Genomic DNA, 14,695 nt, shown 5'->3' on the forward strand with positions numbered 1-14,695 from the left:
TGCTAATTTCTGTATTTTTAGTAGAGACGGGGTTTTGCCATGTTGCCTAGGCTGGTCTCGAACTCCTTGCCTCACGTGATCCTCACCCCTCGCCCTCCCAAAATGCTGGAATTACAGGCGTGAGCCACGGCGTCCGGCTAAGGCATGGGATTTTTCGAACTGCTGACATTAGAAATTCACAATCCACATCATTAACTGGATCCTCCACGCCCACTCTCTCCCTCTCTGTAGCAGCAATTTATCTTTACTCTCCGCAGTTCCACAGAACACAAGAAACAAACCAAAAAAAAAAAAAAAAAAAAAAAAAAAGTCAGGCAGGAGCCCAAGTAACCTCTATCAAAGCAAAGACCAGTGCTCACTCTAACCCTTTTAAGGGTTTTAAAAGAAGAGGTGAGGAGGTGTCCTGCTTATCCCCCAAGCTTGGGTGCTGGAGCGAGGGGCGGCTGAGATTTAAAGAAGGAGAGGGCAGAGAGCTAGAGAAAAGAAACAGGATAATTCTACCCAAGAGGACGAAATAGAGAAGCAGGAAACGAAGCCTGCGGCTAAATCCTGGTGATGACTATTAGGGAAACACCAGAGGATGCCCCGCCCGCCAGCCCACAATGAGCAGCCTGTCCAGTCACAAAGCGGGGCCTCGGGCCTTGACAGTTCGCGATCTGTAAGCAGAATGTTACAGGGCGTCCCTGTCGCCTGTGTCCAGCCTGGGAGCCACGAAAATACAATCTTCAGCGGTGTGGGAGGCCGAAAGTGGACGGCGACTGAGGCCCCTCTTGCCGTGCCAACATAGTTTCTGCGCCCACTAGAAACTATGCATGAAATAAAAATTTCCGTAACTCGCCCTTTGCAGTGGAGAGACCAGAAACAGGCACACCAGGGAACTGGAGCGGAGGAGGGTAACTCAAACTCACAGTGAGAGGGTTTGCAGGGGGCCGATTTGGGGCCAACATGCTTCCCAGTACCCCGGGGCGGGGCAGCGGAAGGCGAAACGCTTTCAAGAGACCCCGCTGCCGACATCCCCACGCCCTTGCACCCTCCCGCTGCCCCAGAAGGCCAACTCCGCCTGCCTGAGTCACAGCTGGAGCTGGGGAGGAGCCAGGGAAAGGCAGCCCCAGACTGTAGTGCAGCCAGCGGTTTCAGGCAGACGGAGCTGAGCGGTCAGGGATCATGAGGGAGAGTGCGTTGGAGCCGGGGCCTGTGCCCGAGGCGCCGGCTGGGGGTCCCGTGCACGCCGTGACGGTGGTGACCCTGCTGGAGAAGCTGGCCTCCATGCTGGAGACGCTGCGGGAGCGGCAGGGAGGCCTGGCTCGAAGGCAGGGAGGCCTGGCAGGGTCCGTGCGCCGCATCCAGAGCGGCCTGGGCGCTTTGAGTCGCAGCCACGACACCACCAGCAACACCTTGGCGCAGCTGCTGGCCAAGGCGGAGCGCGTAAGCTCGCACGCCAACGCCGCCCAAGAGCGCGCGGTGCGCCGCGCAGCCCAGGTGCAGCGGCTGGAGGCCAACCATGGGCTGCTGGTGGCGCGCGGGAAGCTCCACGTTCTGCTCTTCAAGGTCAGTGACCTCAAATGGTCCCCAGTCCGGGGCCTTTGCCGGCCTTTGGGCCACCAGCTGGGGGCTCCCCGCTTCCATCCACCTACCACACCCACATTCCTGACCCCTCCCGCCGTCTGTTGCTGTGGAACAGACTCGCAGAGCCGCACCCATTTCCCAAGACCCAGCCCCATCCCTCCCTCTCACGCCTGAGCCCCGCCTGGCCAATCCAAGCCCGCCCAGCTCTAGCTCAGGCCACGTCCGCAGAATTTGGTCTAAGTCCCAGTCAATCCCTAAAATAACGGTGGTTGAAAGGGCATTCCGTGACTGTGGGCACCATCCTCCTCTCGCCCCTCACCAGGCCTCACCTACTTTACAAAGTTTTGCAGTTCGCACGCAACTTTCCCTCCCCTTACCTTCCCACGCCTGCCTTTACCCCCAGACTTTGGCTGCAGAGTTAAAAGGTTTCCCTTGTGTAATTAAGGCGTGAGTTTCGGGTTGCTGGGGGTAAGGAGCTGCCAGGATCAGTGCTGTGTCCGTCATATGCAGGAGGAGGGTGAAGTCCCAGCCAGCGCTTTCCAGAAGGCACCAGAGCCCTTGGGCCCAGAGGACCAGTCCGAGCTGGGCCCAGAGCAGCTGGAGGCCGAAGTTGGAGAGAGCTCGGACGAGGAGCCGGTGGAGTCCAGGGCCCAGCGGCTGCGGCGCACCGGATTGCAGAAGGTACAGAGCCTCCGAAGGGCCCTTTCGGGCCGGAAAGGCCCTGCAGCGCCACCGCCCACCCCGGTCAAGCCGCCTCGCCTTGGGCCTGGCCGGAGCGCTGAAGCCCAGCTGGAAGCCCAGCCTGAGCTGGAGCCCATGCTGGTGCTGGAGCCAGAGCCTCCGCAGGACACCGAGGAAGATCCCAGGAGACCTGGGGCTGCCAAAGAAGTTCCTCTCCACATAGAGAGTGCAGCCTGAGGGCTGGTGTTGCCTGTCTCCCCTGTGCTTGTGCCTTGTCCTAAAATAAATCCTTTCAGAATGTAGCACTCACGCCCTAATAAGGAGCGAATCCTGCATCCACCAAGGCGGGCGCTCTGGCCCTCCCTTCCTTAAGCCCAGTTCTGTGTCCTCTGAAAGAGGTGCAGCCACTCACACCTGCTTGCGCCCTCACCATCAATAAAAGTAATTTCACCCGAACCAGACTCCGTGAGAAGGGATGGGGAAGCAGTTGGATGTGGGAAGGCAGTTACAAGGAATAAGACAAATGTTGGAACCTGGAATCATTGTACGATTTCTCCAGTTTCCACGGAGTCCTGGGTTCTAGACTCCAGTGACATATAGAAGTATCCTTCTGACCACTTGCTCTTTAAACTTTCCTCATGGGAACACACAGTTGCAATTTTTTTTTTTTAAAGCATCGAGTACAGTCCTTTCTGTAGTTGCTTACTAAGTGTCAACTAATGGTTTTCCTCTTAGTCTTTTCTTCCTTTAGCACCTCCTAAAACTTGGGTTTTCCAGTATTCCTTTCTTGGCCCTTTTTTTACTCTGGGTACTTTTCGGCTGACATTCATGCCTAGGCCTCCCCTACCAGCTGCATACACCCCATACCCCTGTCTTGAGCTGCAGTTGAAAAGTACTTCAAAAGTAGCAAGTATCTTCTACCTTTTAAATTCCATTTCATTCAATAGCCATTTATTGAACACGTACTATGTGGCAGGCCCTACTAGGTATGGTTCAGAATATTTCCCCCTCTTGTGTTTTCTTTACCAATGAATGGTACCGTCATCCACAGAGAAACTTGGGAGTCCTTGTTGGCTCAAGGACTTTCTCTCATCCCCCTCCCACATGGAAACAGCTATTCTATTGATTTTACCTCTGCAATCTGTCCACTTTTCTAATACAGCGGCTGCCTTATTTCAGGACTTTCACTGGACCAGTGTTTGAACTGCCAATCTCATCACATCATTGTCTTGATTCAAATATTTCAGTGCTTCCCCATTATCTTCAGAATAAAGACCCTTTGTGATCTGGTCCCTGCCTATTTTTGTAGCCTCATCTCTCACCACTTCCCCTCATGCTACCATTGAGTCACACTGAGCTCTGTGCTCTCACTCTCATCCCTGCTGTCCTGCCAAACTTAGAGAAGCACACCTGTTTCAGGGCCAGGTGTTTCTCTTCCTTCTCTCAAAGCACCACTTGCACACTTCTAGTGCTAACTGCACTGATTGTGAGGGTTTGTGGTTATGCCCCCACTGCACTCTACTAGATTGTGGCTCCCTTGCAGTAGGGACAGTTTTATTCATTTCTGTGTTTCCCACACTAAGTACTGTGTCTGGCACAGGGTAGACCTTCTTAAGGGGCTGAGGAGAGTTCCCTGCAGCAGTAAAGCAAGAATATCACAGAAGGGGCTGGGCGCGGTGGCTCATGCCTGTAATCTTAGCACTTTGGGAGGCCAAGGTGGGTGGAGGACTTGACTTCCGGAGCTCGAATCTACCGTTGGCAAGTTGATGAAACCCCATTTCTACATAAAATACAAAATTTAGCTGGATGTGGTGACTTGTGCTTGTAGTCCCAGCTACTTGGGGGGCTGAGGTGGGAGGATCACTCGAGCCCAGGAGGCAGAGGTTGCAGGTAAGCCATTGCACTCCAGCCTGGGCGACAGAGCGAGACCATGTTTCAAAAAAAAAAAAAAAAAAAAAAAAAAAAAGGAAGGAAAAAAATAAAAAGCTAGAAGTGGGACTGGGGTGGTTAAGGATGAGGAGCACGGTCATATACTCCTTCATTCAGTCACTATCTTATAACAACATTTTTAATACCTACTTTGTTCGAGGCCCTATGCTAGGTCTCATGAACACCTCAGGGAGCTCAGGATTTAGAGGGAGATACCATTACCAATTGTAATGAATGATAGTTACATGTAAGCTATTTTGAGAGCAAATGGGGAAGGGGCATGACCCAACCTGAAGGAGGAAAAGTGGGAGATATATAAGGAATTGTTCTTGGAAATGGTAAATAGTGAGATGGAAATCAGGAATGGTGAGGGGCAGTAGAGCTCAGTGGTGGGTAGTTTGGGTTCTCTGTTCTATTATCTATCAAATGAGATAATTATAGCCCCCTACTTGGGCTGTTGCAAAGATTAAGTGACATAAATCAAGTGCATAGCAGTGCTGAGGTATCATTTTTGCTCCATAAGCTTCAGGTATATAATTCATTTGTCCACTCATTCAACAAGTACTTACTGAACTCTTAGGGTCTTCCAGGTACTATTTTGAATCTAAGGATACTACCAGCGTGATGGCTCACATCTGTAATCCCAGCACTCTGGGAGGCTGAGACCGGCAGATTGCTTAAGTCCAGGAGTTTGAGACCAGCCTGGTCAACATGGCGAAACCCCGTCTGTACTGAAAATACACAAGTAGTTAGCCAGGTGTGGTGGTGCACACCTGTAGTCTCAGCTACTTGGTAGGCTGAGGCATGAGAATTGATTAAGTCTGGGGGGCAGAGTCTGCAGATTGCACCACTGCACTCCACCCTGGGCAAGAGGGTGACAGTCTGTCTCAAAAAATAAAATAAATAATAAACAAATAAAGTAAATAAAATAAAATCTGAGGATACAGTGACACATAAAAAAGACAAGATCCATACCTCTATAGAGTCAAATTCCAGTAGGAAGAGACAGGTAATAAGTAAGTAAAGATGTAAACCAGATAAAAACAAGTAAACACATGAACCACAAGGGCGTTCTGGTTTTGAGCTCTGAAGAAAAAGAAAACAGACTAAGGATACAGATAAGGGTTTGTGGGGGTGTTCTTTAGATAAGGACATTGGGGATTACTATTGGGACCAGAGTTACATGTATGAGTTACTCCTTGACACTTGAGTTCAAGTGGTGTCACATTTTTATTTTCATGGATTCAATAAGAAGAGTTTAAGCCCCCACCTGCCTGCCATGCTGTTGGGAAGTTGATTATTAGTAATTTTAGTTGTCTTCCCATTTTCGAGATTGTGCAGTACTATGGGGCTCACACCATCTCTCAGCCTTTGCATATCTCTGCTGCCCTTGCTCCTTATGACCACACGATGTCCGTGTCGGGGAACCAGTGTCCTAGTTGGTGCCTCATCTAATTACCCCAAGGTCAGCCTGTCCAGCAATATGTTGGGGACAGTTAGGGGTAGAGAAGGTGTGGGGGGCAGGGGTCCTTCCATGGAGGGTGGCTCTGCAGTAGCTCCCTTTGGTCTGGGGAAATTTAGCACTTCTCCTGCAGGCTCCCAAACCTGGTGCTCAAGACTGTGCCCCTTTCAAGGTGTGGCCGTCTCAATGGGACTGGTATGAGCAGGCTCAGTTCTCTGTCCCCAAGGAAAAATAAATCCTTTTTTTTTCAAAATTCCTGAAAGTCTACTCGATTTTCCCTGTTCAACCCACAATCAGAATTAAGAACCTAAATGTGCATTTTCCAAATAAAACATCTTGACCCCTAGAAACCCAAAGGCTTGACTAATTTCTCAAGGGAAAGGAATATTACTTTTTATTTCTTCCTGAGTTGTCTATAGCAGAAATAATAAAATCAAGTTAAAACAAAATTAGTTAAATTTCTTAATAGCTCATTTTGTTATATTGTGTTCTCCATTATCACTGCTGGTTATTATTATTAATATTGTTAAAAATAAATGGCCAGGTGCAGTGACTTATGCCTGTAATCCTAGCCTTTTGGGAGGCTGAGGTAGGTGGATAGCTTTAGGCCAGGAGTTCAAGACCATCCTGGGTAACATGGTGAAACCCTGTCTCTACAGAAAACAAAAAAAAAAAAAAAACTAGCTGGGCTTGGGGGCACACCTGTAGTTCTAGCTACTTGGGAGGCTGAGGTGGGAAGATTGCTTGAGCCCAGGATTTTAAGGTTACAGTGAGTTATGATTGCGGCACTATACTCCAGCCTGGGTGACAGAATGAGACCTTGCCTTTAAAAAAGTAAAATAAAGGAAGTAGAGACAATGATACAGAATACCAACTTGTCATCCAGCATGTGTGGCATTTAGGCAGCTGTTTAAGCAGGCAGAAGGCACATTAGTGGATCATTAAAATTCACTTTGGCTCTCAACTCTTCAGGCCAGAAACACAAATTTATCATGCATTCCAGCAAGATTAGACTGATCTGCAATAACTGCACTCAGAAAACACTGATTAATTTGATTTCTGGATTCATTAATTTCCGTAAGAAATCTAATGGCCAAGTGACTGGAATAGTCTAGCTAGCTATTCAAAACATTTGTCATCCTTCAACAAAGTCTACATGGGAAGCCAAAGTAAGATCTTAAACTATGTATAATGCAATAGAATAGTAGAAACTGGATAAAAGTAATGGGCAGGATAATCTAATCTAATATGCCCACCTTTTGCTGTGACATGCCTCTTACATGGGCAAAAATATATACATTCCTGGTAGAAACTTCTTCCCTAGTTAAGGACTAGAGGTCCTTTTGATTTTCCTTTATTGTGAGCAGAGGACTCATACAACCTCAGCATTGAATAGAACTTGAATGCTGTCTATTCCACAAGCATTTCCAACACTAAAGTGTTCTGTACTGTCTTGACATCTATCCTTGTGGTTTCAGATGTATCTTAGTTTCATCAGAGACAGACAGAGTTTGCATTCATGATCCTCTTTTCTGTTTTAGAATTATTTTTAACATGATGGTGGAAAACTCAGTCTTTATTCAGTCATTTTGAAACAAGAGTCCAACAATCTTCCCCTACCCCCAGTCCTATGAGATTATTCTGATAGCTATTTTATTTAATCCATCACCTGTGTCTTAAGCATGGATATTTTGTTAGGAAGTCTGGTTTATTAGAGAAGATAGGTTTGAGATGATCCCATATTATGAGTCATATTGTTTCTAGACTTCTATAGATCTTCCTCTCTCCAACACAGAATGAAGACAGAGCAGTCCAACCCAATTTAAACAACTCCTTTTATTTCTCAGAGACTCAAGGACTAGACCATTCTAAAGTAATGTGGATTATTTTAAATATAGCATTAATTTTATGATATCATTATTACTTCTTGTATTATTTATGTATTTACATGCGTGTTTTATTCTTTATTTCTTTACCCACTTTACCCAACAGTCTACCTGTTTTGCCCTAATTTTTAGATATCTCTAAATCTGGCTAGTCAAAATGTATTTTAATACTCTTGAACTGAAAAGATTATAAATGTACCCTTCTTATGTTTGCTTACCATTTGAAATTGTTAACATCTGTGTTGACCAATGCTCTGAATGTTTGATTCAGGTAACTTGATCATTATTTCATAATTTTATAAAGCTAATTTGAAAGATACATATCTTACTTTTTAGTATGTTTTCCCTTCTCCCACCTCTCATTTTTAGAATAGTTATGAATTTATGGCTCTTTCTAAAGACTCAATTGGTATCAATTGCTGGCTGGTAGGTTTTCTCCTTATGCTTACCTGTCACTTCTTGGTATATGGGAACTCCTTTCAACGTGTTTTTTTTTTTTTTTGACAAATGGAAAGGAAGACTTTCTAGAAGAAAATGATGTTTATTTGGGAATAGGCATTACAATGGGAATATGTATGTTTGCCCCAGTAAATTATGTGTATATTCAGGGATATAAAGGAAGACAAAGGTTTTTAAAGGAAAAATGAGGAGGATTATATAATTGTTTTGAGATAATTATTCTTGACTACAAGGATTAATAACAAAGGTGGTGCCAGCCCAAGATTGGACAGAGAGTCGCTAGGCAGATGTCCTCCCAGAAGCATTATTATTATTATTATTATTATTATCATTATTTTGAGATGGAGTTTCGCCCTTTTGCCCAGACTGGAGTGCAATGGTGTGATCTTAGCTCATGCAACCTCCACCTCCCGGGTTCAAGCAATTCTTCTGCCTCAGCCTCCTGAGTAGCTGGGATTACAGGCATGCACCACCATGCCCAGTTAATTTTGTATTTTTAGTAGGGATGGGATTTCTCCATGTTGGTCAGGCTGGTCTCGAACTCCTGACCTCAGGTGATCCGCTCGCCTCGGCCTCCCAAAGCGCTGGGATTACAGGCATGAGCCACCGTGCCTGGCCAGGAGCATTTTTTTTTTTTTTTTTTTTTTTAATGGGTAAGGTTGTGATGGCTTTTGTGCAGGCTGTGGTTTTGCAAAGTCTTTTGTGATATCAAGAATTCATGCACAAGAATCCCTCCTTCATAGCCTTCCTCAGCTCTCTTTGTCAGGGTTTTTAACACAAGTGACTCCATTTTGATTTTGACAATTTTCACAGTCCTCATGAATGGATTTGCTGCTATAAAAAGTGCTTGTGGGAGTGGGTTGACCCCTTTCTGCCTTCCATCATGTGGGGACATAACAAGAAGGTCCTCAATAGATGCCAGAACCTTGATCTTGGACTTTCTAGACTCCAGAACTGTGAGAAATAAATTTCTGTTCTTTATAAAGTACTGAATCTCAGGTATTCTGTTATAGCAGCACAAAACAGACTAAGCTTTTTTGTCTGTTTTTTTCTTAAATACTTGAATCATCTGTGAAGGTATTCTTTTTTTCTTGTTACAACAGTCTATTCCAGTCTTGCCTTGATTTTCTAATATTTGACCCAACTTATCTGGTGATACCTTCTGTGACAAACCAGTATAAGAGACCCAAGTCTGATTATTGAGTAGATTGTTTCCCATGCTTCCCTTGCAGGCAGGATGACATCAACAGCTGCTTGAAATGTTCTTATGACAATCAGAGTCTATTAGAGTCATGAGTTTATTCTGATTTTTTTTTCTTTTTAATTGAGACACTCTGTCACCCAGGCTGGAGTGGAGTGGTGCGATCTCAGCTCATTGCAACCTCCGCCTCCCAGGTTCAAGCGGTTCTCCTGCCTCAGCCTCCCAAGTAGCTGGGATTACAGGTGCCTACCAGGACACCCTGCTAGTTTTTTTTTATTTTTAGTAGAGACTAAGTTTTTACATATTGACTGGTCTTGAACTCCTGCCCTCAAGAGATCTGCCTGCTTAGGCCTCCCAAAGTGTTGGGATTACAGGTGTGAGCCACCGCATCCAGCCTTATTCTGATGTTTTTATTCAACTTCAAATTCTTACTTACTTTAACTCTTTCAAGTTATTTTTCTTTTGTCAAAGCAACTATTGTTCACTTTAGTACAACATCCTTTCACAATCTTTGATAAGCCAATATTAGATATTCTCAGATCAAACCATTTGCTTATTGTATTCTTGTTTAAAACATTAGAAACTTGTTATTTCATTTTTAAAAACATAATTTTACTTTATCCAAGCATATTATAAAAGGACACCCATTTTGGGCTTTAGGGAGAACTGATATATTCTATAACATGGTAAAAATGCATAAGAATGCATGGGTATAGCAAATATTGTGTGTAGTATGATAAATATGTATCATTTTCTCTCCTCCTATTGTTTAAGAAACTTAAAATTGATTTTATAGAATATAGATCCAAACAGGGTTTCAGCATCATCTGAGCATAACAAAAATCTCTCTGAAAATTAAAGCAAAATATAACCTCATCCAGGGTAACACTGTTTGCATAGGTTAAAATATGACCTTCCCATATTCCCCAAATGCATTTTTTGTAATAATTTGCATGATTATATAAGCCAGAGATAAAACATGTGGCCATCTTTAAAAATTAAGGTCCAGACACAGCTTATTTCACCAGTAAACATTTTTCTATTTTAATTAGCAGCATCTAATAAGGAAATGTCCAAACTGAGAGATATTATGTTTTTTACTATATTGTATCATATTATATTACATTATATACTTTTACTGCTATATTTTTGTATTTGAAACAAAACATTTAGTATAAAAGTTGCCAAACTTAAAATTATACAGATTAACTTAAGAAATCTCATGCAGAAACTTTACTAAAATGGGAACTGTGATAGATTCTTCCCCTTCTTGATTCTGAAGCATTGTCTCAAGGCAGAACTGGCTCAAAAGACTCCCTCTCTGCTCATTTCTCCCACTAGAAACAATATGTGATATACTTCATTTTAGGTATCTTTTTTCCCTCCTTGATATGTTGCTTAATTCAGCCTGTCAAGATCCTACTTATCCCTGAAAGTGAAGTTTCTTGGAAAATCCATTCTGGAAAAAAATAAAAAAAATAAAAAGCCGTGGCTTTAGACATGTTTTAACTCATGGTGGTAGTTTACTTTCCTCAAATAGAGTCCTTCTTACTTCAGTATACTTGAAAACCACAGATCATTCTGGAGTAAACAAAGTTCATAGTTTTTTTTTTTTTAAACATCTTCACAGACAAATCACACATTTAACCAGAAGCTGATAAGATTTATAATTTCTCAACTTCTTACAGGTGTAATTCACATATTTATTCTGGTCAAAACACGCTCTTCAAAAAATAAGTTTCACAATGCGATCCCACCTTACTCCTGCAAGAGTGGCCATAATAAAAATACCAAAAAATAATAGATGTTGGTGTGGATACAGTGAACAGGGAACACATCTATATTACTGGTGAGAATGTAAACTAGTACGTACAACCACTATGGAAAACAGTGTGGTGATTCCTTAAAGAACCACCATTTGATTCATCAATTCCACTACTAGGTATCTACCCAGAGGAAAAGAAGTCATTATACAAAAAAGATACTTCCACATGCATGTTTATAGCAGCACAATTTGCAATTGCAAAAACGTGGCACCAACCCAAATGCCCATCAATCAACAAGTGGATAAAGAAACTGTGTGAGATATATATATATATATATATATATGTATATGTCACACACACATATATACATATACATATACATATACATATGATGGAATACTGCTCAGCCATAAAAATGAATGAGTTAATGGCATTTGCAGAGATCTGGATGAGATTGGAGACTATTATTCTAAGTGAGGTAACTCAGGAATGGAAAATCAAACATCGTATTTCTCACTTATAAGTGGAAGGTAAGCTATGAGGATGCAAGGCCTAAGAATGACACAATGAACTTTGGGAACTCAGAGGGACAGGGAGGGAAGGGGACGAGGGAAAAAAGACTACAAATAGGTTGCAGTTTATACTACTTGGGTGATGGGTGCACCAAAATCTCTCAAATCACTGCTAAAGAACTTACTCATGTAACAAAATACCACTGGTGCCCCAATAATCTATGGAAATAAGCAAAAATAAGTTTCAAAAATAAGTTTCTTATGCTTATGAATGGAAATTTCATGTCCCCAATTGAGTATTTTATAACATTTGCTTAGAGGACATCTGTTCAAGCAAATATATTTTGGAAACACTGTCACATAATTTTGAGGTCAGAATACATCTCCTGTCCCCTTACTCCCCACTTCTGGAAGACATTCTTTTCCACCATGGATGGAAAGATTAAACATTTACATTTCAAACAGAATATCATAGTTCAAATTATCAATTTACAACCAGCAAAGGAATAAATACTTACAATTTCAATGTTTTGACTTGTTTCCAGTCTTTTATTTGCCATTCCTTTAGAGATGGTTGGTGAATTTGGAGAATATACCTATCTCCATTGTCACCCTCTTTCATGTCCAAAATCTTGTCTTCTATCCAATTTCTTTGCTAAATTAAGATTCCTCATTATTTCAGATCTTCTCCATTTTAAAGTTGACATTTTACATGCCAACTTTATGTAAAATGTGCAGGAACATTTTACATAAAGTAGAAACTATTACTTCTTTAATTTGATAGAATTTGTTTTTAAAATTTATAGAACATGACGGATGTGGTAGCTCACACCTATAATCCCAGCACTTTGGGAGGCCGAGGTGAGTGGATCACCTGAAGTCAGGAGTTTGAGACCAGCCTGGCCAATATGGTGAAACTCTGTCTCTACTAAAAATATATTTTAAAAAATTAGCTTGGCATGGTTGTGCATGCCTGTAGTCTCAGCTCCTCTGGAGGCTGAGGCAGGAGAATCCCATGAACCTGGGAGGTGGAGGTTGCAGTGAGCAGAGGTTGCACCATTGCACTCCAGCCTGGGCAACAAGAGCGAAGCTCTGTCTCAAAAAAAAAAAAAAAAAAAAAAAAAAAATTATGTCTTTTTTTCTTTGTATCATTTTGGTTTTCATTCTTTCATTTTTCTCTTTTTGCTATGTATAGACACATGCATAGCCCAGGAAATTTTTACCGTAAAGAGTTAGGCAATCAGCATAAGAGCTAATATCATAAAGAAAAATACAACATCTGCAATAATAAAATTTCATGCAGCTATCAAAAATGATTTAAACTAATTTTAATAATGTGAGAAAATTCTAATTATATAATGGTTACAAATACCAGAAAACAAAATAATTTACATAGTATGATTCCAACTATGTTTTAAAATTAAAATGTACATAAGAGGGAAAAGACTGGATCAAAATGGTAATAGTGGTGAGAGTTTAGGTCACATACTCTCTTCTTTATATTTTTTCTTAACTTCCAAATCAAGTTATGTTTACAATGAGTACATATTCCTTTTATAAACAGTGAAGAGGAAACATCAAAAATGTTCAGCAACATTGAAAAATAGACCCAAGCAAATAAAAGCTGTCAGAAGTGAAAATGAAACTTATGAGCATAAAGTAGTAGCGAAAGGAAGATTGAAGCAATTCTATGCTGACATACGGAGAATTCAGAGAAGAGTTGAAAAGACTCAATTTAGTAAAAATCCTTCATTTGATTTATAGAGAATCGTGTCTTGAGACTGTAAATTTTATCCTTCCAGCATCCACATCAGGACTGTGCTGAGAAGCAAGGAAAAAAAAAAAAAAAAAAAAAAAAGAAAGAAAGAAAGAAAGAAAGAGAGAGAGAGACAGTTCCCGAGTTGCTGCAGTCAATCATTCCTCCCCTGACAGAGCTTCGTAATGGCGTACTCCTCCATTCCAGCTGAGCTGGCTCATCCCAATTACATCAGCGCCAACACATGCAGGAAAATAAAACCGTAGGCGTTTGAGTTACTCATAGGGAGCTAAGGCTAAATAAAGAGGTGACAGGTATAGGCGGTGGTGATGGCATGAATCCTAAGCACTGGCTTTCAAGGCATACATACTTATGCTTCTCAGAGTATCTTTAAACCAGGGGTGTGACTGTGAACAGACAGAATCAAAAGACAGGAGTCCTAACCAGGGGAAAATAAGGTGAGGTGACAACACTCTATGTAATCACCAACTTCTTATGCATGCAGTGTACCAGCCTATATAATCACCAGCCTCTTGTATATTCGGTGTCTTGTATTTACAGCAGCACCTCAAAAACAAGCTTGCCATCTTCCATCTGATTTCCCTTTTTCTTCCTTACTTCAGCTAATGGTATCTCCATTGCCCCAATTCCCAGTGCTTCCTTTCTCCCCATCTCAATTATCTCCCATATGCAATTAGTCAACCAATCTTGAAGATACTAGGTATACATTTCACAAATCCATTCTTTCATTTCTGTTTCATTGCCACTATCCTAGCATAGAATCTCATTGACTCTCATATGGGCTCCTGAAATTATCTCTTAAATGTTTATACTTGAATCTATTTTATATGCTCAGTTGGTCAGAATGCTATTCCTGATTTTTAAAAACATATGAACTTCTCTTCCTTTTAGTCAAAGTGGCATTCTTGTATGACTTTTCTATTATATACTGTGTTTGTGCAATTGTTCCATTCTTCACTGTATTGTAAGCTCCCTGAGGGTAAGGACGTATTGAGTTTATCTTTCAGAACTTTGCAATGCTACATGTATATTCAGAAGTCATAAAATGCTTGTTCCATTTCATAATGGGCCCTTGGTATATAACATAGCATCCCTTCTCCTCTTCTCTGAGTAAGAAGAAGCTCCTTCCAAAAGTATGCCTTAGGTAAAAGAAATGGAATTGATGTGTCCTCTTTGAACCATAAAATCTACCTCTGTAGCCTCTGTTTCTCCCCAAATCACCAATTAGTGATGGAAATACATTAATTCCCAGTCCATCCAAAACAGGCTGAGCTTATCATCCTTCTTTCATAATTGCCTGTTTGCTGGTAGGTGTTAGTACCTCCATTTTTGCTGGGAATTGGTGCCTAAGAACTGTTTTCTACTAGGCATAAGTAGATGTCCCTCATGTACTTTGATAGATGCAAGTTCCTGACTGCACCCAACTCTGAGACGACTGCTGTCACACTGTCACTGC

At 42.1% G+C, this 14,695-nt stretch overlaps 1 protein-coding gene across 3 annotated transcripts; it reads left to right on the forward strand.

The window, feature by feature from the left end:
• Positions 1-993: 993 nt before the first annotated feature.
• On the forward strand, positions 994-2,703 carry PRKCDBP (protein kinase C, delta binding protein). Of its 3 annotated transcripts, none has more exons than XM_011972514.1 (2): positions 994-1,548; positions 2,077-2,703. In XM_011972514.1, exons 1-2 carry the CDS (start codon positions 1,165-1,167, stop codon positions 2,482-2,484), a joined length of 792 nt encoding a protein of 263 aa, XP_011827904.1. In that variant the 5' UTR covers positions 994-1,164; the 3' UTR covers positions 2,485-2,703. The 3 variants fall into 3 exon arrangements, with proteins under 3 accessions (XP_011827904.1, XP_011827905.1, XP_011827906.1); XM_011972515.1 differs by having other exon boundaries at positions 1,101-1,548; positions 2,080-2,703; XM_011972516.1 differs by having other exon boundaries at positions 1,101-1,548; positions 2,083-2,703.
• Positions 2,704-14,695: the final 11,992 nt, after the last annotated feature.

The sequence above is a fragment of the Mandrillus leucophaeus genome, unplaced genomic scaffold (genome assembly GCF_000951045.1).
Source record: "Mandrillus leucophaeus isolate KB7577 unplaced genomic scaffold, Mleu.le_1.0 Scaffold1296, whole genome shotgun sequence".
Lineage (NCBI taxonomy): Eukaryota > Metazoa > Chordata > Mammalia > Primates > Cercopithecidae > Mandrillus > Mandrillus leucophaeus.

What these genes read in the sequence shown, in the direction of transcription:
- PRKCDBP (XM_011972514.1), top strand. Translation starts at nt 1,165, where the DNA reads ATGAGGGAGAGTGCGTTGGAGCCGGGGCCTGTGCCCGAGGCGCCGGCT. An exon ending in TCCACGTTCTGCTCTTCAAG is followed by an intron (nt 1,549 to 2,076) that starts GTCAGTGACCTC and finishes CGTCATATGCAG; the next exon opens with GAGGAGGGTGAAGTCCCAGC.